Consider the following 24,534-nt stretch of genomic DNA (forward strand, 5'->3'; position numbering starts at 1 on the left):
CATGAAAACATTAAATACCAATGACCAAAAATGTGAAATTAAATCACTTTAAATTGTGCTGACTATACCACTCTACATAAAGCTATATTCACTTGTGTAAATATGGGTCTTGTTTAGAGCCACATTTCACAGGAAATTGTCCCAAATGAAAACCATCCCTGTTTTCCACTCCCACGCTTTAGGATTTATGTTTTTACATTTAAAACTAGTTATGTAGAAAAACCAAGGGGGAGGCAGTATTAGTCAAGAGTGACTATTTGGGGGACTCAGGACTTAGCAGAAATGCCTGGTTTGCACTTAAGGGTTGCTTGTTTGAAAGTGGCGACACTGGATTCCCAGCTGAGGCAGAGCAGACCCCAAACCAGGAAGAAAGCAGAAAATTCTTAATAAAGCTCTAAGAAAAAAAGCAAAGGGTTTGTGGGCAACTGTTACCAGGACAAAAACCACTTACAGCTTATGAATTCACACAGGAGCGGGGGGGGGGGGGGGGGGATACTAAAAAATCATGGACTATTTTTCCTCCTATTTACTTATATCTCAAAGTTTTCCAATAATGACTTCATATTTCCTTTAATGGGAAGGAAAAACCAATGAACTTATTTATTTTAACATCTGAATTTTAACAAATGAATTCTACCTAACAAGGAGAAAGCAGGGAACAGACCGAGTTGGAAACCACAGGCCATGATGCACAGACATTAGAGTGCAGCAGGCGAGATCCTGCATGGTTTTTATTTGAGGGTAAAGCCACCAGCCAACGACACATATCTAATCACTTCCACCAGCTCAATCTCCAGGCTCCTTTTCTAGCCTTTTCTTTAGTCTCTTTAAATAGAAATGCAGTTTCTACAAACATAATTTTAAAAAGATTGTCTCCATTTGAAAGTGTTTCTTAAGATGGTATGAATATTTCAAGACACAGCAAAAATGGACAACTGAATCCCAGTTTGTAATCCCAATCTTTCAATTAGGAAGTGAAAAATCAATGAAAATAAAACCTATTGTCAGTTCAACATAGTAACAGACACAGAGTTCAAAGAGAGATCATATCTACAAACTACAGCTTCTGTTTTTTCTATCTCCTTGTATACTAAGATGCGATTCATTCAACAATACTATGATGAAGGAATAGCAATGGTCACTAAACTGATGGTAGACAAAAATGTAAAAGAAATATACACAAGTATTTGGTAGTCAAAAATATCTAACTAATTTATTAATTAGCTAACTAATAAAGGCAAAGCTTGGGATGGGAACTAGCCGATGGCAGAGTGCCTGCTGCACAAGAACAAGGGCCTGAGTTTGGATTGCCTATACTCATGTAAAAGCTGGTGTGACAGCAACTCCTGGGAGGCCGAGGTGGGAGATACATGGAACAAGCCAGCTGGGTTCAATCAGTGAGTTCCAGGTTTAGTGAGAGACTCTGCCTCAAAAAATAAGGTGGAGAATCACTGAGGAAGACACATCAACCTTTGGTGTCTATACAGAAATATGACAGACAGACAGACATACCCTCACATGCAGAACTACAAGTAATTTACATAGATAACCGATACTGCACTACCAAGAAAGTGGAGAATAACTCCCCACCCTGAAGTTTGAGAGAAGGAGGTATTAGTGTAACTTTGCTTCTGAGAAGTTAAACACTTCCTCAGCCTGGGGATCAAAGTGGATAAGATACCAAATGCACTAGAACAAGTTGACAAAATAGATTCTCTTTTTACTTGTTTTTGGTTTTTCCTGTTTGGTATTTCTTGAGACATGGTCTGACTTTGCAGCTCTGGCTGTCCTGGAACTCACTATGTAGACCAGCCTGGCCTCGGACTCACAGAGATCTGCCTGTTTCTGCCTCCCAAGAGCTGGGATTAAAAGTGTGCACCACTACACCCAGCTAACAATATACATATTCCCGATATGTATGGTAGACCTCATGAACAAGTATAACTCTGATCTCATTATGAAAGGGAACTCTAGTAGGAAACTGGATCAGAAAAAAGTATTAGGTTAAACTAAGGAAATCTAAAGGAGGTAGGAAATTCAGTTAATAAAAATAAATCAATACTGATTAATTCTTACAAATATACCATACCAATGTTAGTTGTTAGGGAAATGAAGTAGGCTGTGTGCATAAAATAATATGTATGCTCTCTGTATTATCAACTGCTTTACAAATCAAAAACTGCTCTAGCATCACCACTTGGAGGAGGTAGGCTGAGATGGTCTCGATTTCTGGCCCAAGCTAGCCCTCAACTCATTATGCACAAATTCCTTCCACCTCTGCCTCCTGGGGTGACAGGCTTAAGTTACTAAACCTGTAAAAGGCCTGTGTTTGTTTGTTTGTTGGTGGTGTTTTGTTTCTGAGTCTAGCAGACCTTTTTATAGTAATGTAGATGCTGACCCTAAAATTTACATGAGTTTATGAAGAAAGTTAAAATAACAAAATATAAAAAAACAAACAAAACCCAGCCAACACCCTCCCAAATAAAACAAAAATTACAGGACTTTTTTCAATATTCAGAGTTATTATAAAACCAAAGTAATCAGGACAGCATGACCCTAGGATCATTAGCAAACACACGTACAGTCACCTGATCTCTCACTAGGGCACAGATGTAATTCAGTGGAAAAAGAACTGTCTTCAACAAAACACACAAAAACTACTAAATATCCCAAGTCACTGAAAGGAACCAAAGCTGAACTCTCATCACATAGAAAATGAGCTGCAAAGGATCACAGACATAAATGATATTAAACCCAAGGCAATAATAAAGTGTCTAAAAGAAATTATTTTGACTTTGATTCAGGGAAAAATTTCATAGATGTAACATGTAAAGCCTAAGTCATAAAAGGAAAAATAAAGCTAGGTAAAATGGACTCAATCGAAATTGAAGTTTGCGCTCTTCCAAAGAGCACTTAGGAACTGAGAAGCCAGAGACTGAGAAGGCAGAGACTGAGAAGCCAGAGACCGAGAAGGCATGCTTGCCAACCATATCAGCCATCTTAAATCTACAACAGCCCAGCACCTCTCAACAAAAAGACAAACAACCCATCTGCAAAATGGATAAAAGATCTGAGCAAACACTTGATCAGAGAAAGACAAAAAAGCAGCAAACACAGGAAGAGATTCTCAGAGTAATCAATCACCAGTGAAACAGACTTTAAAACACAGTACCACCACTCAGCTATTAAAACAGCTAAAATTTTGAAAAGATTGACTGTATCAAGTGCCAACAAATGAGGTAACTGGACCTTAGAGACCACAGAGGGGAGGAGGGGGACATAAATGATGTAACCCCCTTGGAAAACAGCTGTGAGTTTCTTAAAAACTTATATAAATACATATAAATGGTGCACTCTTCTACTCCTAGGTATTCACATCAAAGAAAGCAAGTATGCATATTCTGATAGGGATATTCCTATCAGATTGATTTGAAAGACCAGAACTGACTGCAGAGAAACGTGGAAACAATTCAAACACCTGTCAGCGGTGAGAGACGAACTGTGGTATACACAATGGGACGCTACTGTGCCATCAAAACTAATGAGTCACAGATATACTACAGCATAGACTAATGTCAAAGTAAGTATTCTATACCGACCCAAACAAGTCAGAAGCGAGTGCATCTATTATCATTTCATCTGTACAAAATGTTAAGCGCTGTAAATGAACGTGTAATTCAGAAAGCATATTAGTGGGTTTCCTGGTGGGGAGCTGAGAGGTTAGAAGGAAAAAAAATCACAGGGACAGCAGAAAACTTGAAGCGTTCATATATACATTTGTTACCTTGCTTATGTTTACAAAGCTCATCAAGCCCTATACTTAAATTGTGTGTGTGAAGATGTAAGTTTATTTTCTGTAAAGCTACTCAAAGCTGTTTCAAATAGAATGAAATTCGTTCTATCTTAAACTGACACGTACGCCCATTGGATCCTTTCGTTTACATAAGAAACATGGGGTCCTAGGTCCTAGTGAGCTTATTTTTATTATAGGTTGAAACATGTTTTATCATTTTAGAAATTATTTCAATTATTTCCCACAATGCTAAAACAACACAAACTGGAACAGAAGTCAAAGCAGTAAGGCTGAAAGCACAACGGACACTTAAAGGATGACGCACCAGTAAACGACTCAGCCGCCACACCAGTTCTAATGTCCTGAACAATTACTACTCAAAGTACTGCACCTAAGAGGGTATAAAGACATTTAAGCTTTCAGAAGATACACTTAATTTAGAATTTTGTTTTTAGCTCACAATAATAAAGAAGAACAATGCCAAAGGAAGACATTTCACTATTATTAAATAAACTATAAAAGGTGAGGGAACCTATATTTCAGCTATAATTATCAGGATAAAAGTAATCATATAAGTAAATACCTCAGATATTTACTTATCAGATATCAGGTGAACACTCTCAAGCTAAAATATACAGTGAGCTACTAATAATGTGTGTGTGTGTGTGTGTGTTGTATGCATGTCTGTGCACATGTTTATGGATGCACCCGGCTATACACTCAGAGGTCAACACTGAGGGCCTTCCTCTATCATTTTCCACCTCTCCCAACCCCAGGATGGGGGAAATCTTTACTTCAACATAGTGTAGGAAGTCCTTCGTTCATGTGCTGCTTTCATTGGTTAATGAATAAAGAAACTGCCTTGGCCTTTTGATAGGGCAGAACTTAGGTAGATGGAGAAGACAGAACTGAATGCTGGGAGGAAGAAGGGCAGAGTCAGGGGAGAAGCCATGGATCCCCTGCCTGAGATGGACGCAGGTTAGAATCTTGCCAGTAAGCCACAGCCACGTGGGAATATACAGATTAATAGAAATGGGTTAAATCAAGATGTGAGAGTTAGCCAATAAGAAGCTAGAGATAATAGGCCAAGCAGTGCTTTAATTAATACAATTTCTATGTGGTTATTTCTGGGCTAAGCTAGCCAGGCGGCCGGGACAAACAAGCGGGCCCACTCCTTCTCACTACATCAACATATCAGTGTGTACACCTTTACAAATAGGCAACAGTCAGTATTTTGCTGCCACAATTTACTCTTTTAGATCATTGCAATAATAAAATCATAACAGCTTTAATTTAGATTCAGATACTATTTAGAGTTTACTTGCATATAGACAGATAAATAGATGCATAGATAGATGATAGGGAGATACACATACATGTATTTTACTTCTTCAATTGCTTTTCTGCTACTTATATGATACTACGTACTGCTATGTGTGGGGTACCATTAATCCTTAACACTTCAACCCTCAGACCACATAAAAAAACAAAACCTATTTTGTTTTATAAACGGATGTTAGAATATAGGTTTAGCTAAGAGTGAATACCCCACCTTAAGGTAGCTGTGATGTTTAGTGACATCATATCAAGCCATTACAGTATCTAACACACAAAAGGAGCTTGTTAATGTATTTCTCAAATATGCCTTCTTTCTATTATATTTTTATTTAAAATAATTTTTAAATTTAAATATATTCTGATTGTATTCTCTCCATCTCCCAAGTTCTTCCAAATCCCCTCTCCCTCCCTACTCATCCAACTTTAAGTTCTTTTTCAAAAAACAAACAGGAATCCAAAAACATACCCCTAAAACCAAGAAAGCAAAACATCTCCACACCTCAAAAAATCCATCATGCCCAGCTTTTGACATGGGTACTGGAGCCCCAAACCAAGGCCCTCATTCTGTGCAGCTTGTATTTCACTCACTGGGTCTCTCCCCAGCCCACTAATATCAGGCATTGGGAAGGTATTGACACAGGGGCTCACTGTATAACCTTGGCTGGCCTGGAAAGTCCTACATAGACCAGGCAGGCCTGGGACTCACAGAGATCAGCCTGTCTCTGTCTCTTGGGTGCTAATATATTTTAAGTGTACGATCCTATGATTTTTAATAAACTTGTAGACTATCCAACCATGACAACTCGATTTCAGAGCATGTCTCTCATCCCTGAATGGACCCCACATGCTAATCTGCAATCAATGGGGGTCTATTTCTCAGTAAGAACCAAAAGGAACTGCCAACCCATTCAAACTGCCTACACCCTTAACAGTCTATGCTTTGCGGAGCCATTAAACAGAATGGATTTTATTCCACAATAATTAGAGGCAAGAACAGTACTCATTCACCCTGCTGATGGATGCATATCAACATTCATCTACTTCTCATGATGCTTGGTTACCATAAAGAGCTTAATATCATTTCTAGATGCTATAGGCAAGTGTGTGGTATGTGTACATACAGACTTCTAGGATAAAGAAAATCACAGAGAATGAGCAATTAATTGAATTAATCCTTTCAATTAATGTTCATAAGCCTAAAAATGAGAGTCTCTTATAATTATTGAACAAACAATGACAGTCACAAGCTCCTTTGGTGTGTCAGATACTGTAATAACTTGATGTGATCTCACTAAACCATTTTTATTTTACAAAGTACCGAATTTTGATGTCACAAAAGAGTAAAAAGATAATAAAAGAAGCTAAATATTGTTATCTATATATTTGGAATCCTGACTCCAGTCCACATCTTGACACAGAAATGCAACAAGAGCCAGAGGTAATAAAAACTGCAAAATCACTAGGGAGGTACTGAAATCTAGACTTAGCAGTCAAAGGTACTGTCAGTTTTGGTTATATACACTGAACACACATAACGAGGAAAAATAACCTGGGTGTGCCATTTAGATTCCTCTTAATTTATCTGAAAAAACTGTTTTCACTGTTTACTCATAAAATAACTTTAAAAGGCAAGGCAGGTGGATCTGCCTGGTCTACAGAGTAAGTTCCAGGACAGCAGGGACTACACACACACACAAAAAAAAATCTGTCTTGGGAAAAAAAAATGTTTTCGAAAAGGGTTCATTGGTAAGGATAAGGTAGGGATAATGACTTTTCCTGTGGAACCGGGATCCTGTGGAGGACTGCAGTGTCTGCTTTACAATGTGGGAAAGCAGAGGCCTTCGCTGTCTGCCTGCCTATGTTCACCTGTGTTCTCCAGGAGTAAGATGCCTCAGCCTGCAAACAATCATGCAGTACACTGTCTCTGTGCTTCTTTGTAGTGCTGGGATGCGGGCCACTTCCCGCCGCCCCTGCTCCAGGCCACCAGCTAGCTTATGCCCCAAAATAACAACACACAAACTGTATTCTTTTAAACACTGCCTCTTATTAGCTAATTCTCACATCTCTTGCTTTAACCCATATCTAATAATCTATGTAACACCACGAGCGGTGTCCTACCGGGAAATATTCAGCATGTCTGACCTGGTAGCTGGCTCCATCACATCTGGCTCAGAGAGGAGGGGCATGACATCTGTCTCACTTAGGAGAGGTGTGGCCTCTGACTAAACCATCTACCTCACTTCCTTCTTCCTGTTCTGTCTACTCCACCCACCTAAGGGCTGGCCAAGGCAGTTTCTTTATTAATTAACCAATGAAATCATCAGATAGATAGAAGACACACCTATATCACTTCTTATCTAAATCTGTACTTCCCAAATGGTTCACACCATAACTAGCGGGTTATTTTACATCAAAATCCTCTGTAACTGGATAGGATATGCACACACATACACACAACTAAAATAAATTTCACAAAACAGTTCATTTAGTAAATAAATATATCCCTCACTAGTTTACTTTCTCTTTTCTTCCCTTTCAGAAATGGATACAAGCTGGGGATGTGAGTCCAGTTGTCAGAGTGCTTGCCTAGCAGTAACGCTCTGAGCTTGGTCCCTCAAACATAAAATGTGATGGCCGAAGTCTGTAATTCCATCACTTAAGAGGTGGAAGGAAGCAGGAGGATCAAATTCAAGGTCATCCTTGGCTACGTGCAGAGTTGAAGGTCAGTTTGGATTACATGAGACCTTGTCTCAAAAAAAAAAAAAATCAACAGCAAATATATATAATCTATAATGTGAAAGCATGAATCCTCAATACATCATTTTAAAATACCTCAGTACTGTGTACATTGAAGCTTTGAAGAAGATTGGGTAAATTATGTGTAAGAAACAAAGCCACTTTCAGAGTCAAGAAAAGGACAGAGTCAACACCAAGGCTTAACATCTTAACTTTAACCAAATGAAAGCTAAAGCCTTCAAATACAAGTCTTCCTGAGGAAGAATAGCAGTTTCTCAGCAAAGCTCTAGAGCTCCAGAACTGCAAAAGTAAAAGCTGGATGTGTTGGTGCATGCCTGTTTAGTACACATTCAGGAGGCAGAGGCAGGAGGACTGTGAGTTCGAGGTTAGCTTGGAATACATATTGAGAAGCTGTTCAAAGAAGAGGGTGTGAGGAGGTAGGAGGAGGCACAGTGAGGAAGAGAAAGATTATGTTCAGGAATACAGAAACCAAGAATGGTAATAGGCATTGAAATATTACCTAAAATATCACCAAACAAATACAAAGTACTACAGAAACAGACACTTCTCCTACCCTGAAATATTTCAGAATGAAAAGCAAGCCCTGGTGGTCAAATAATACACATTTAACCATTATATTGGTGATTTTCCTTTCAAAAACACAATCCCTTAAAGGAAAATTTGTAGGAGTGTTTCCAGAAGAAGTGAGCATTTCAATAAGCAGTCTGAGGACAAAAGATTCACCTCACCCAATAACCGCTCAAACCAGGAAGAAAATCAAAGAAGGCAAGTTCATTCTATGCTAGAACTAAGACATTCATCTTCTATCGTCAGATGCCAGAACTCCAGGTTCTCAAGTCTTGCCATCAGGACTTGAACCCCGCTATCAACTCCATCACGTTCTCAGGCTTTTGGCCTCACACCAAGACTCACATCAACTGCACTGTTCTCAGTTCTGACGACTCAGGGAATTGTTCTTCTGCTAGGTCCTGCCATCATAGGAGCCAATTCCCAATAGAGATCTCATCCACAAACTGTGTATCCTCGTTGGTTCTTTGGCAGTAGAAAACTCTGGCTAAACAATCCACTAACAGGTCTGATAATGTATTTTATTGTTAGTTTTAGGCCAGAATATTAAGAGGCATTTTCTTCTGTTTTGTTCATTGGTATTTTCTTGGCACCCAACACAGTAAATTGTCCCACAAGTAAATGCGTCATAAATACCTGCTGAGTGATAAGCAAGTGAACAACAAAACAAAGTTACTGCTAAAAATTCACTGCTTCTCAAAAAACTTGAAAACACTAAAAAGTTTCATTTTCCAATGAAAATCTTATAGCGTCTACAGGGGCTAACAAATTTTCTACTGAACTTGCTCCTTTGGAGTCCTAGTTAAAAAAAAAAAAACTATTTCACTGTGATAATTTATTATGAGAGCTGCTTTTCTGAGATTAATTTCAGAATATATCTTATTACATATTTTTAATTAGCATTATGATTTAATATTGTTAAAGTCTTAACTACAAAAATATGATTCTGGAACAGACTGCATAATTACATTTCCTTAGTGACCTTGAAATCTCGTGAGCATTTACTCTAGACTAAACAGCTTCCTTCAGCTGCCCTGTGTCTGACTGTTGATGAAAGACGCTTGTTTGACAACTGCTTCAAGCAGAAACATATTTTTCCATGATTGCATAAAAAGAGACTTAAAGAGTACCAGACTACAGCCAGACTAGGAGCTAAGACACAAAGGTTCACGGTAATGTGTGAGTTGACTTCTAATTCAAATACCAACAAAAACAGATATGAGTGAGTGAGAGAGAGAGAGAGAGAGAGAGAGAGAGAGAGAGAGAGAGAGAGAGAGAGAGAGAGAGGGCGCAAAAGAGAGAGCCCAAGCTAGCTTAAAAATATTTCAATGACCACAATAAAGTATAATATAAATTATGTTAATACATACACATACTTCAATTATTTTTGTAATTTTTGTTTGCCTATATTTTTGATTTTATGATGCTCCCAAGGACTTTGTATTATCTTAAATAAGCAGTATACTTAAAACTGTTTGTCTGTTTTTGAGCAAATCACATCTTACACCCAACAAGTAAAGCCCTTGACTAGAAATAGCACTTGTCACACTCTACCTTGAAGACTTTAGCAATAGTTAGGTGCCTGAAAATTCTTTTCTGTTCTTGTTGCTTTTGTTTTTGTTTTTTGAGGCAGGGTTTTTCTGTGTAGTAATGGCTGTCCTGAAACTCAATCTGTAGACCAGGCTGGCCTTGAACTCATACACAGAGATCCATTTGCCTCTGCCTTCCAAGTGCTGGGGTTAAAGGTGTGTGCCACCACCATCAGACAAAGCAGTCAATGGCATGATTTTGGTTTTGGCTGTACATGATATGCATTTGTCAAAAATCAGGGAAATGTACACACAAAGTAGATATATGTAAATTTATACTTTAATGAATCTTTAAATAAATTCTCATTTTTAAGTAACAATGTTTTAAGACATTCTAGATTACTATCAATTATTTCATCAACAAAAACCTGAACTAATCCATTTAAAACAAATTTAAGAACTGAGAATCAGCCTTTTCTAAATACTACTTTAAGCAAATACCTAGAAATATAAATACCATTTGCTATTAATTTTTTAAATACTCTGCAAGTACTCTAACACATGCATAAATGTACTCAATAAAAATAAATGTAAAATATGTGGCCCAGCAAGATTGTAAGGGTCCCTGCCTCCAAGGCTGACAATCTGGATTTAGTTCCAGGGACCCACTAGGGCAAAAAAAGAATCAATTTCAGAAAACTGTCCTCTGACTTCCATGTGTAAGCACATATGCAAGAGTGTGTATGCACATACAATAATAAATAATAACATATTTTTAAAAGAAGATATTCACATGGCTCTAATCAGAGACTGAGCATTTATTTCCCAGCTTCCCAGACCCAAATAATCACAACACTGGCCATGGTTCAGATATAATCGTAGCTAGCTCTTACATCTTAAATTAACCCAATTTCTATTAATCTGTATATTGCCACGAGGCTGTGGCTTACTGGTAAGGTTCTAGAGTCTTTCTCCTTTGGCAGCTACATGGCATCTCCCTATTTCTGCCTTCTTTCTCCCTGCTTTCAGTTTGGTTTTCCTGCCTAACTATATTCTACCCTGCAATAGGCCAAAGCAGCTTGTTTATTAACCAATAGTGATAAAACATTCACAGCATACAGAGGGGAAATCTCACATCATATGGCCATTAAACATTGAAAAATAGTTAACTTATTACTTTGGAAACACCCACTGAAAGTGTAATGCATGCCCACCTGTAATCATTCATATAGTTACTATTACACAGCAAGTGCTTGTAGGAATAATAAAAGAAATGGAATGAATACTGGTAATCTATTCTTAGGGAAAACAGCTCAGCTTTGGTAGAGAACAGGATGAAAGTTCCTCATACAAAAACTAAAGCCTAACTAGCAAATGACCCAACAACCTTACTTTGGATATCATCTATCATCTAACATCTAAAAGCAATGAAAGCAGGACACCTATAATAAACACGCTAACTGAACACCCAGGTTCACAGAAACACTATTTATAATAACCAGAGATATAGACAACTCAAATGCCCAGAGAGAGACGAGTGGATAAAAAGGTATATACATAGACAACATGCCAATATTTAACTTGAAAACGTCTGTTATACACTTCAACAGGACAGACATTTGAGGACATGATGCTATATCTATGTGTGAACTAAGCCATCCACTAAAGACAAATTCTAGATTCTATATGATTCCATTTTTGACGTACTTAAGAGTAGTCTGACTGAAGAGACAAAAAGGCACAAAAAGGGGGATTAGGGTATTATGTTTAATACAGTTTCAGTTTTTTTAAAGATTTATTTATTATGTACACAGTGTTCTATCTGCATATATGCCTACAGACCAGAAGAAGGCACCAGATCTCATTACAGATGGTTGTGACCCACCATGTGGTTTCCGGGACCTCTGGAAGAGCACTCAGTGCTCTTAACCTCCGAGCCATCTCTCCAGCCCCCTACAGTTTCAGTTTTGGTTGCACAACAATATGAAACTACTTAACAATACTAAATTGTCCACTGAAATTTGTTAAGGCAGACTACTGTATATATCTTTTACCTCACCTTTAAAATGGTCATTTAAAGGGTTTAACAGGAAATCAGAGGTGTAGTAAAAACAGAAAACAAGGACGAAGGAATATTTGAAGAGGTAATTGCGAAATTAAATAATAAAATCCAGAACTTAAAAACTCAAACTTTTAACACTTAATAAAATTCAATAACGTTTTAAATTGAGTTCTTTGGCTACATTAGGCACAATTTAAGTGCTCAGTAGAAAGTGACCAGTGGTCACCACACTGGGCAGTATAGACCTACAGCATTTACATCATTACAGAAATTTCTACTGCCTAGTTTACAACATTTACATTTAACGTTTTTAAAGAGATGTTGATTAATTTTATGTGCATGTGTGTATACCTGAGAATATGCATATGCATCACTTGTGTCAGTCCCTGTAGACACCAGATTACAGGGGGGTGGCTCACAATCCAATTTGGCGGCTAGCAACCCAACTGGGGTCTGCTGTAAGGGCAACAAGAGCTCTTAACTGCTGCACCATCTCTCCATCTGATAACTCCTGATATCATTGAGATTATATCTGTTATAAGGCTACTTTCTATATTTCTCCTTATTATTTTTCTTTTCCTACTTTTCTTCCACTAGACATTTTATTTTCCCATTTTCATGTATGTGGCTGTGGCACATGGTGTGTGTGTGTGTGTGTGTGTGTGTGTGTGTGTGTGTGTGTGTGTGTAAATGTTTACATGTGGGTGTACAAATATGTGGAGGTCAAATGTTGATGTCTAAAATCATCCACTATCACTCTTCCACCTTATTCAATGAGGCAGGGTCTCTCAGTCAACTCCAGAGCTTGCCAATATGGTTAGTACCATTAGTCAGATTGTTCAGGGATTCCTTATATCTGCCTTTTGGGGCTGGAATTACAAGCGGGTTACCGTACCCATCTGCATTTACGTGACACCTGGGAGTCTTAGCTCTAGACTTCATGATCTTGAAGCACTCTCTTTAACTGAGGAGCCATTTTCTTTGTTCTAATTACAACTTTTTTGAACCCACTGTTTTCTGTTGTTGGCTGTATTGCTAATTATTCCTGGTTTCTTTTGTTATTTTTTGGTAGCTCTCCTTGGTTTTACAGCACACTCTCGCAATGACAATGTGCAGATGTGACAACAGCAAATTTTCTTCTCCTTCTTCTCCTTTCACTGCTACTCTGAAGTCACTGAGATGGCTTAGAGGACAAAGGTGCCTGTGCCAAAGCTGATGACCTGAATCCAAGGTGGGAGAAGAGAACTGAACCCCCCACCCACTGGCACTGTGGTGTTTTCTCTCTCTCAATAAGTAAGTAAATATTTTTTTAATCCAAAACATTTTAACTTTCCATGTAATAAGCCACGATCATTTCCATCATCTCACAAATGTAGCTTTTGTAACAAATTTATTAGAAAATGTAAAACTCTTTAACAGAGGCAGCATTATTTTAAACACCTAATCTTTATTGACATGAAAGATTCTAAGGAAAAATGAAAATGATAGTTCTGGCTGTTGGTAATTCAGACAAAGATTTTCTAACCCAACATCTGTGTTACATGTAAGTTTTCTATGTCATAAAATATAATATTCTTAGGGCAGAAGAGTAGTATCTCAGTGGATAAAGTGCTTGACATGAGAGCATGGGGATCTGAATTGGATCACTAGAACACATGTCACAATCCAGATGTGGTCGTACCTGCTAGGAACTCACTGTAGAGGTGATGACAGGTATAATCCAGATGTGGCTGTACCTGCTAGTAACCCACAGTGGAGGGAGGTGATGACAGGCTAGCCTGACCTGCGATTCCCAGGTCCCAGTGAGGTATCTTGTCTCAGAAAACAATGCAGACGGCTCCTGAAGAACACCCCCTTCTGGTCACCTCTGGCCTACACACACACACACACACACACACACACACACACACACACACGCAGCAGCACACATATATGCAGACACACTCTCCCTAAAATGCATGCTTATCTTATCTAATTCGGCTTTATCTTTTAGTGTACAGAACAATTATTTAATAAATTTGTTACCTCAAGGGGAGTTTTAGATTTTCCTGTTCTGTTGACTTCACATTGGAGGTTGTAGGACTTTACGAGAACACAGAACTAAATTTTATCTATCCTTAAGAGCTACTCAATACCAAATAATTAAAATAGTATGGCATTTTTACTTTAGGCTGTTATGGAACCTCGATAGCCGTATGTAGAACACGGTGCGCCATCCTTAGGCGTAGGTTTTAACTGTTCCCAGTCTCTGCTGATGGACTCGCTGTGTGTGTTCTTTCCTTTCACATTATTTCCTCGTGGTAAGAAACACAGTTCCTGAATCCGTCTCCTGTTCGACAGTTTACACTGAACACCCATCGGAACCATGGCTTCCTCCACCCAGCTCCTCTGCGTCTGCCTTCTCAAGGGAATACAGACCCCATTTGCTCCCAGGAGAGACTATCTGCATTATTCACAAAAGCCATGTTCTCAGTTCACTTCCCAAAAGAATACATGCATACACTATGACCTTTGAGCCTTGTCCAGTCCTATATTACACCTACTGACAAAATATTTTGTGGCTCAGCTCTCATAAATGTAGTTTCGATATAGATAAGAGAGAGTGATTAAGTCTGCCAATTTTTATGGAAGATGCTGAATTAAAATTTTTATTGACCTATTATTTACTGAGGTAATCCTTAATTCAAACAAGTGGTAAGCTAAAACAGTCACTCAGCTATGGCTGCAAATGACAGCCTCACAAAGAGAACTGCTTTTAGCCCTAACCTCAAGAATCTAGCACATACACTGAAGAGTCAAGATTTTAAATAGAACAGTGTAGTACTACTGACTTTTAAGAAATGGGATTAAGTTCTGTAAAGCAATCCTAAGAAAAGCAGAATGTCCGTTACATAAAAAGAGCAACAACAGAGCCGTATACACCAGCTCCTCTCTATGGAAAGTGCTTCTGATGCTTACCCAAGTCTTCCCAACATCTCCAGCTCGGGAACCTGAGGTCCACAGGTCTCTATCTGCAGGGGCTGGTATTCATAGAGAGCCTCTTCAAGTTTCTGGATCGGTGCTAAAGAAATCTGTTGACCCTGTAAGAGTAATGTAGGACATACATTTTAACAGTATTTTCATATTGTTATTTGTAGTAATTTTAAAGATGAAGTAAATTTCTCTCTTAAAAAGAACAGTCACTAGGGGCTGAAGAGAGCGCAGCAGTGAAGGTCATTTGCAGCTCCTGTAAAGGACCTAAGTTCAATTCCCAGCACCCATGTTGGGCAGCTCACAACGGCCTGTAACCCCAGCTCCAGAGGATCCAGTGCCCTCTCCTCGTCTCTGAAGCTGCTGCACTTACATGCACATTCCACACACTGCCACACATATACAGATAATTTAAAATATAAAATAAAATATTTTAAAAATTAAAAGATAGCTATCAGGCTTATGATTCTGTGGGTAGAACGCATTCCATCACAAACCACATTCTATAACATCCAGTCATACAATTTATGAAGGTAAATGAAATTTTAATGAAGAAATTCAGTGGAAGAAAATGAAATCCACCAATAAATGCAAAATTTTGCCTTAATCAGTACTATTTTTTAGTATCCATAGAGCTAAACAAAATATAAGCATAGTCCAATCTTATATATTTCAACTTTTATAAAATACTTTCACAGATTTGGTAATCAGTGTTTTTTTTTTTAAAGTTCTAACTAGGGAAAGGAGCTAACAAAATAAATTTTGAAAAACCATCACATAAATATCTTAACTCTTTATAATAGAATCAGGCTTACCAAATGAGTACTGTATGCACATATATACACATGTAATGTAAAAAAAAATAATGAGCCGGGCGGTGGTGGTGCACGCCTTTAATCCCAGCAATCGGGAGGCAAAGGCAGACGGATCTCTGTGAGTTTGAGGCCAGCCTGGTCTACAAGAGCTAGTTCCAGGACAGGCTCCAAAGCCACAGAGAAACCCTGTCTCGAAAAATCAAAAATAAAATTAATGAGAGCGGGGCGGTGGTGGCGCACGCCTTTAATCCCAGCACTCGGGAGGCAGAGGCAGGCGGATCTCTGTGAGTTCGAGAACAGCCTGGTCTACAAGAGCTAGTTCCAGGACAGGCTCTAGAAACTACAGGGAAACCCTGTCTCGAAAAACCAAAAAAAAAAAAAAAATTAATGATAAAAACTAAATTCAATTGAACATCTAGGTACTTTTCAAAGAAGAAAGAACTACTAGGTATCACATCTAAATACAAGAACACAAAATCAAATGCCACTCAGTCATCTAAGTATGCTTACATACAATGTACATATTTATCATTTGCTTGGGAAAGGACTCTCTGACTTATAGAAATCTCTATTTCTTAATAAGGTGTATGATTTCTGATTCCGATAGTTCTTGTCATTTCTCTAATTTACAACTTTTTACAAAGGATGACACAGAATATGTATTTCAAGACGAATTTTAGCTTTCTTAAGTCACTGCAGTGGGAAAGCATGTACTAAAAATATTGGCAACAACATCTGAGTTGCTGACGCTGTGGTGTCCTATCCTTTTTCTCTGAAGGAGGGAGAGATGACAACCACCACCTTAGAATAATTCAGTGTAGCCAACACTGGTACTGCAACTTGATGTTATCATCTACATAGTTCACTTCAAGATCTATGTAATCAAGTTAAAAAAATCTCTCCCTCTCCCCCCCCCCCGACAGAGAGAGAGAGAGAGAGAGAGAGAGAGAGAGAGAGAGAGAGAGAGAGAGAGAGAGAGAGAGAGAGAGAGAGAGAGAGAGAGAGGATCTGGAGTCAGGAACAAGAGCTGCAATAAACAGACAAGAGACTGTATTAGGACTTTATACCCTCCCTGCCATATTTATACCTGTATTTAATATTCAATGTTAGGTTAATAGGCCATCTCTGCCCTGTGTTGTTCTCATCCCTCCCTTCCTTCCCTTTCTTTCTATTCTTTTCTTTTAATAGGCTTTCCCAAAGAATACAAGCTGGCCTTGATTGCAGGCTCACCCTGTCTCAGCCTTCTGAGATGAGTCTTCTGAGATGAGTTTGATTCCATTCCTTTTCCTCTTTCACTCAACCCTGAGCAAGGACTCGCACTGCCTGCCCGCCACCACTGCCCTCTTTTCATCTACCTTCCCTTCCTCGACGTTTATCGACTCAACACTAATCGCTAGTCTTACTCTTTCTAATAGGAAATACTGATTGCTAACTAGGCAGACTCTGGAGTAACCAAGGAGACCTCTAGGCAGGTCTTTAATGGATTCCAGACCGGGTTCATGGAGGTGAGAAGACTCACTCTAAGTATGAGCAACATCATTCCACCTCCAGCTCCTCATGCCATGACTTCTCCACCATTGACAACACTGTAACCTCAAACCCTTTGAGCCAAAATAAATTATCCATTCCTCCCTAAAATTGCTGTGGTCAGGCTTTTGTAACAGCAACAAGACAAGCAACCAATGCAAACTGTTTTCCTAGAGAGCAGCCTGCTTCTGCCTCCTGAGTGCTGGGATTAATGAGGACCAAAAGTATAGATCCCTCTCCAGGGAATGTCCTCTGGCTCCTAGTAAAGACATACATCCAAAAATTAAATGCCTGCAAATCCAATTAAAAAACACTTCAAGTTGGTTTCACCCAATGGACACAGGGATGGTTCAGCACATAAAAATAAGTAACATGTAAATGGAGTCCAGAACAGAAATCACAGTATTAATAGATACAGGCAAGGATTTTGAAAAATCCAACATTCCTTCGTGATAAAAGTTCAGAAGATATAAGAAACATGGGAAACACATCTCAGCATAATAAAGGCTTTGTAAGACAAACCTACAGCCAACGCTGAAGGTGGAAAAACTAAAGACACTTCCAGTAAAATCAGGAATAAGACAAGGGTGTCCACTTTTTCCACAATTACTCAGTATCATGCTTCAAAAACCTGGCTAGAGAAACAAAACAAGGAAATCAGCCAAAATTAGGAAAGTAAGACGATAAAGTATCCTTATTTGCAGACATGACTTTATGCACAAAAGATCCTGAAGACCCTACCACAAAGCTCATGGAACTGATATATACTTTATAGTGGCAGTATACAAAGTTAACATAGAAAAATCAGTAGCTTTTCTATATACCAATAACATGCCAAGAAAGAAATAAGGAAAATAGCTTCATTCACAGGTCTTTCAGAGAGAGAGAGAGAGAGAGAGAGAGAGAGAGAGAGAGAGAGAGAGAGAGAGAGAGCGCTAGGTGGTGGTGGCACACACCTTTATCCCAGCACTTGGAGGCAGAGGCAGGAAGATCTCTATGAGATTGAGGCCAGCCTGGTCTACAGAGTTCCAGGACAGTCAAGGTTACACAGAGAAACCCTGTCTCAAAAAGAAGAGAAGGGGGAAAAAAGGAAAGACTTAACTAAGAAGTGAAATACAAGACTTCTACAATAAAAGACTGAAGGAGAAAATAGAAGAAAACAGCAGAGACCTCCTATGATCATGGACTGGGGGCATCAATATTGTCAAAATGGCTATATCACCAAAAATAATCCAACATATTCCAGCTAATTCCCATCAAAATTCCAATGTCATTCATTTTAAAGTTAGCATTGTTTAAGATTACTTTTATCTATTAATTACGTGTATGTATATGTCTGTGTACATGTGGATGCAGACGTCCATGGAGTTCAGAAGAGGGTGTCAGACCTCCTGGTGCTAGAGTCACAGGTGATTGTGAACAGCAGCGTGGATTATGGATGTTGGAACCTGAACTCTGATCCTTAGTAAGAGCATTATGTTCTCTTTATCACTGAACCAACTCTCTAGTTTCTCAATGCTATTCTTAATAGAAATAGAGAAACAAAACTTTAAAATTCATACGGGAGCACAAAAGACCAGAGATAGGCAAAGCCCTCTCAGAGAAACAATGCTGAAAGTACAACACCTAACTCCAGTTATGGTGACACGGCAACAAACCAGCGTGCTGCTGCCTCAAAAACAGACGCACAGAGAAACAGAATGGCCCATGGGAGCCCAGTATAAACTCACGTAGCCACAACCACCTAATTTTTGAGAAAGGTGACAAAAATATACAATAAATGTAAAATAACTTCTTTTACAAATCATGCAAAAAAAAAAAAACCCCTGGATATTCACATATACATCAATGAGATGAGACTCCTATCTTTCACTCGTCACTAAAACTAAAGAACAAGGACCTTAATACAAGACCTGAAACTTTGAAACAATTAAGAGAAAAAAGGTAAGGAAGCCCTGTAAAATATAGGCATATGTAAGGACTGCTGAGTAGGGCTCTAATCATTCAAGAACCAATGCCAACAACAGGCGAGTGGACCTCCAGGCAATTGGAAAATCTGCTGCTGCTGAGTGAAGGACAGCCTGCAGGACAGAAGAAAACCCTTGCTATCTACACACTCGACAAAGGGTTCATAACTTCATAAGGAACTTAAAACCTCAGGAAAAAAATCAAATAGCTCGGGGCTGGGGAGTATTATTTTCAAGTGTGTGACTTTTGTTTACGCTGCATTTGTTTAACTCTGTGAAGCTGTGATTCCTTGCCTGTCTAAAACACCTGAAGGTCTAATAAAGAGCTGAATGACGAATAGCGAGGTACGAGCAAGAATAGGTGGGGCTGGCGGGAAGAGAGAATAAATAGGAGAAAGGAGAAAAAGGAGGAGGGAGCTAAGGGCCAGTCACCATGACAGCCAGAGTGAGACTGAAGTCAGATGCACAGAAGTGAGGAAAGGAGAAAGCCCAGAGGCAGAAGGTAGTCAGGATGATTTAAGAAACGCTGGTAAGAAACAAGCCAAGCTTCAGTCAGGCATTCCTAAGAATAAGCCTCTGTGTGTGATTTATTTGGGAGCTGGGTGGTGGGCCCCCCAAAAAGCCTAAAAGGAGTAAAAACAACAATCCAGTCAATAAATGATGAATAAAATGAACACACAGTTCTCAAAAGACGAAATAAAATTAATAACAAACACACGAAACACTCTTCAAACTCACTAGCCAATCGAGAATACACATTAAAACCACAGGGCGATTCCACCTACCCCGTTAGAATGGCAATCATGAAGAATGCAAACACTCAGACCCAGCAGCTCACAACCATCTGTACTCCAACACAGGGGTTTGACTTCCTGGCCTCTACAGGCACCTGCTTCACACAAACATACCCAAATGGATGGACATACACTATTTAAATATGTGCGTGTCTATAAAATAAATCTTTAAGAACACAGATAACAAATGCTGGCAAAGACATAGATAAGAGGAAAAGTTGTATAAGAAAACTGCTAATGGGAACAAACTAGTCCAGAAACTATGGAAATCAATATGAAGATCACTAAAAAAACAAAAAACAAAACCTTAAAAATAGATCTACTATATGACCCAGTGATACTACTGTTGAGTATTTAACTAAAGAACAACATGCAATCCCAGCATGGAGGGCAGAGGCAGAAGATCCCTGGTCTCTGGGTTTAACAGAGAGCCTTTACTAACATGTGAGGTAGAAAGTAATCATAGAAGGCACTTGACATCAACTGCAGTCCTTTACAGACACACATGCACACATGTACATGTGTGCAGGCACACACATGCCCAAACACAACCATTGATGGACATCACATATACATATATCTTATACGTGTATATGTATGTGTGCAAATCAGCTTCTGCCTTGCAGAGTAATCATTCAGTATAAGGAAATCATTTCTAATTGTAGTTCTTCCTCCCCCCACAACCAAGACAGGGTTTCTCTGTGTAGTTTTGGAGCTTGTCCTGGAACTCACTCTGTAGCCCAGGCTGGCCTTGAACTCAGAGAAATGCACCTGCCTCTCCTCCCAAGTGTTGGGATCAAAGGTGTGCGCCACCACTGCCTGGCTTTCTACTTCCATTTCTTAAGGTCATTTAAATAACACAGGAAAGAACAATGGCAGGCAGGTGCTCCTCTCCCAAATGTAAATCTGTAAATTCTACACAGCATGTGGCACTGCTATTGAAACTGGGATCCCAAGCCTTTCACTCTCTGGGCACTGAGTCACCTCAATTCTAGGGCTACTTCCCGAGACAGGATCTACAGGAAGTTCTATTTTGGTAAGGTGTCCTAATAAACATGTGTGCATGTATATATGCATATATGTGTTGGTATGAATTTTTTTAATGTTTTAAGATGCAAGCAAACTAAAAGAATATGTTTGAAACAGTCTACAAATTGCTTATTTAGAGTCACATTTCTGTGGTAGGGCAGGTATTTTCAGTTTATTTTAGGAACAAGCAGAGTAATTTCTGTACTTTGTTGTTCCGGCCACTCCAGGGTGATGTCAGCCTGTCATCACTGAAACAGCTGCACAGTAATAACTTCCTGGTAAAACATCATTTCATGATAGGTACAACTCATCCCCCATCCCTGACAGGCACACAGAATGACTTTTTCTCATTATTTTCAAAGTTTACAGTAACTGTCAAAGGACAAATTGAGGGCAGGGGTCTGGAGGCTAAAACATATCTAGGCATTTATGCTGGTGTTCCCTCTAAAGCTGAATGAACTGAGGGAACAGATATTCTCTAAGTCTATATTGCCTATGATGTGGGTGGGGGGAAGACTGGGACAGGATTGAAGTCTGCTAGGAATCCATGACCACTAAGCAGAATAAGCCACTGCCTTTCTGTGTATCACAAAAATAAACAGGATTTTCCTCCAACTTAATATATGTCTGGTTCACATAATTAAAGAAACACCCCAAGGGAAAAAGAACAAGCATTCATTTCTGTATTTCCCAGTTCTTTACTAAAATCATCAGACAAGATAAATGTTTTTAAATGGGCAGAATATAACTTCAAAATATATCACTTTTAAAGCATTCTAATGATGACATTCCTAGAATCAGCCTTTCTGACTCCTCTTCATCCTTCAAAACACATTTGCTATCAACCCAAAATATATTTTCCTTCTCAAACATAAGAAAGGAGGCCTCGCGCTACACAGACTGAGACAGCACCTTGTTTTGTAGTTCAGCAGAACACAGAATTTCTAATTTGTCAAGCTGAACTTAAACCTTGCTGTTATCAACTGAATGGTTCTATGCTAAAGAGCCATGTTATATTCTCTCTTAGTGAAGACAAGACTTTAAAAAAAGTTTCTAGCAAATTGGCTCTGAAATATCACAGTCTGCCCACCAAATTCACTTACTGCGTCCACTCTCAAAACTCATCTTTAGTGTTCACATACCACATAGAAACATGTTCTTTAATAATACTTTACCTCTACTTTTGGACATTTGTTGGGATACCAAGATAAACTACTGAAAAAAGAGTTTCAAAATAAAAAGCAACCTACTTAGAAGTGAAAAGGTTAGATGGTACCTACCTGTAATCTGAGTATTCGGGGAAGCGGGATAGGAGGGTCAGAGTAAGTCTGTCACTATGGAATTCAGTGCTACAGAGGAAGACTTTGTCTCAAAGGGGAGAGAAGGAGGGAAGGAAGGAAGAGAGGAAAAACCCAACGTATTTATTTACTTTGATTTTGTTATTTTAGATTTATTTTTCCTTGGGCATGGGCAAACAACACAGTGTGAGAGAACTGCTTTTAATTCTTTCTCTTTTGCTTGCCTTGCTGCTGGACTATAATTTGTTGCCAAGAGGACATAGTGTCCGGCAAATCATGTTTGTTTCTATAAAAAGACCAGAAAAGAAAAACATCAAGGGAGACTATCTAGTGAGACAAAGCCTGTTTCCTTAAAAAGACTGTGTTAATTCTAAGGAAAATAGTACTTGGCAGAAATTTCAAAATCAGCTTTTTAGGCACAGAACATTTTAGCTAATTTGTTGCAAGTTCCTACAAAATTAATTTTTAAGAAAGAATTTTTATCTTGGTACCAGAAATGAACTAGCAGTTAACCAAAGATAATGACAACTTAAAAATGTGTGTGCATTTCTGATCACAATAAAATATAAATTTGGTTTATGCAAAGTTATCTAAATGTTCCATTATTATGTAAGCAAAACAAAAACTATTTTTCAGTGAAAATATACCAAAAAGCATAAAGATTGAGTCACACACATCCTCTGCCTGGGACAGTGTGTGGTGGATATCAAGAGTGTCTATTTCAGGAAGGAACAGGTGTTTTATAATGGCCCCTCCAGTCCTTTACCTCACCCTCCCAAACAGTGTAGGACAAATCACTTTGTTTGTTAAGGTCTTTGAACTACTGAATGAATAACTACTGTAAAATCTCTTTTGTTAGGTATTATATTGTTGCAGCCAAACAAATAACTAATACCCCACCCAAGTCTGGAGGATTTTTAAGTTTTTGTTTTATTGGGTTTTTCTTGGATTTGGTTTTGGTTTTAAGGTGCATTGTGGGTATGCCCGGTGGCTATGGAGGCCAGGAGAGGGTGTTGGATCCTCAGGAACTGAAATATACAGATAGTTACAAGCTACCATATAGGTGCTAGGAACTGAACCCAGGTCCTCTGCAAGAGCAGCCAGTGCTCTTAACTGCTGAGCCATCTCCCCAGACCTCCTACTGAGGTTTTAAACCATCCATTGCCAGAGGTCCCATGCACTTTCCTATTATAGGAATATTTAAAATCATTTATCAAATATTTAGGAAATGGTAGGTACTGTGATGTTGTAATATAATGTGTATCACCAGAACTGACCCTATTTTCAAGTATTTATTGACATGTACAAATTAATATGCAACAACATGGATTTATAACCATTTATGGATTTATGGATTTATATGGATTTATAACCATTTATCACAAAGTATAAGTACTTATTTATGTATTAATATATAGGCTCTTTTTATTTTTTATTTATTTTATTTTTTTAAATATTTATTTATTCTGTATACAATATTCTGTCTGTGTGTATGCATGCAGGCCAGAAGAGGGCACCAGACCCCATTACAGATGGTTGTGAGCCACCATGTGGTTGCCGGGAATTGAACTCAGGACCTTTGGAAGAGCAGGCAATGCTCTTAACCACTAAGCCATCTCTCCAGCCCCTATAGGCTCTTTTTAAAAGAACGTTATATTAGTTTGCTAAAATGTCATTTCCAAAAAATATTTACAATTTCTGAAAAACATTTAGACTTAGGCAAACTGCATCTGTATTGAGATATGAACTCTAACTTTTATATACATTTTCTTACATGTTCAGTTTTTTTCATAATAAGCAGAAACAACTTCTTTAAATAACATAAAAATTAATGGCTTATTTTCCAGGCATTATAAATTGTATACACTTTGAAATATGATCAGAAAGACTATTTCAAATAAAAAGAATAATTTTTAGCAATGCTGAAATAAACTACCTTCCATGGAGCCCTAAGTTGCCAACGCTTTAAGCTGGCTTTACCGTGTCTCCGACAGTGCTTCCTAGCCACTCTATGGATTAGGAAAGCAGTACAGGAAAGCCACAGTCCTTCTGGAGTTTTCTCCTGAGAACATAGGTATCACTCAGTGT

At 38.6% G+C, this 24,534-nt stretch overlaps 1 protein-coding gene across 1 annotated transcript in view; it reads right to left on the bottom strand.

Moving 5' to 3' along the window:
- Positions 1-24,534, bottom strand: part of Mnat1 (MNAT1 component of CDK activating kinase) — a 136,560-nt gene that overhangs the window by 37,590 nt on the left and 74,436 nt on the right. The window contains 1 exon segment of the mRNA XM_038335885.1: positions 15,005-15,126. Coding sequence (XP_038191813.1) covers positions 15,005-15,126 — 122 coding nt within the window.

This window comes from Arvicola amphibius, chromosome 7 (genome assembly GCF_903992535.2).
Source record: "Arvicola amphibius chromosome 7, mArvAmp1.2, whole genome shotgun sequence".
NCBI classification, from domain to species: domain Eukaryota; kingdom Metazoa; phylum Chordata; class Mammalia; order Rodentia; family Cricetidae; genus Arvicola; species Arvicola amphibius.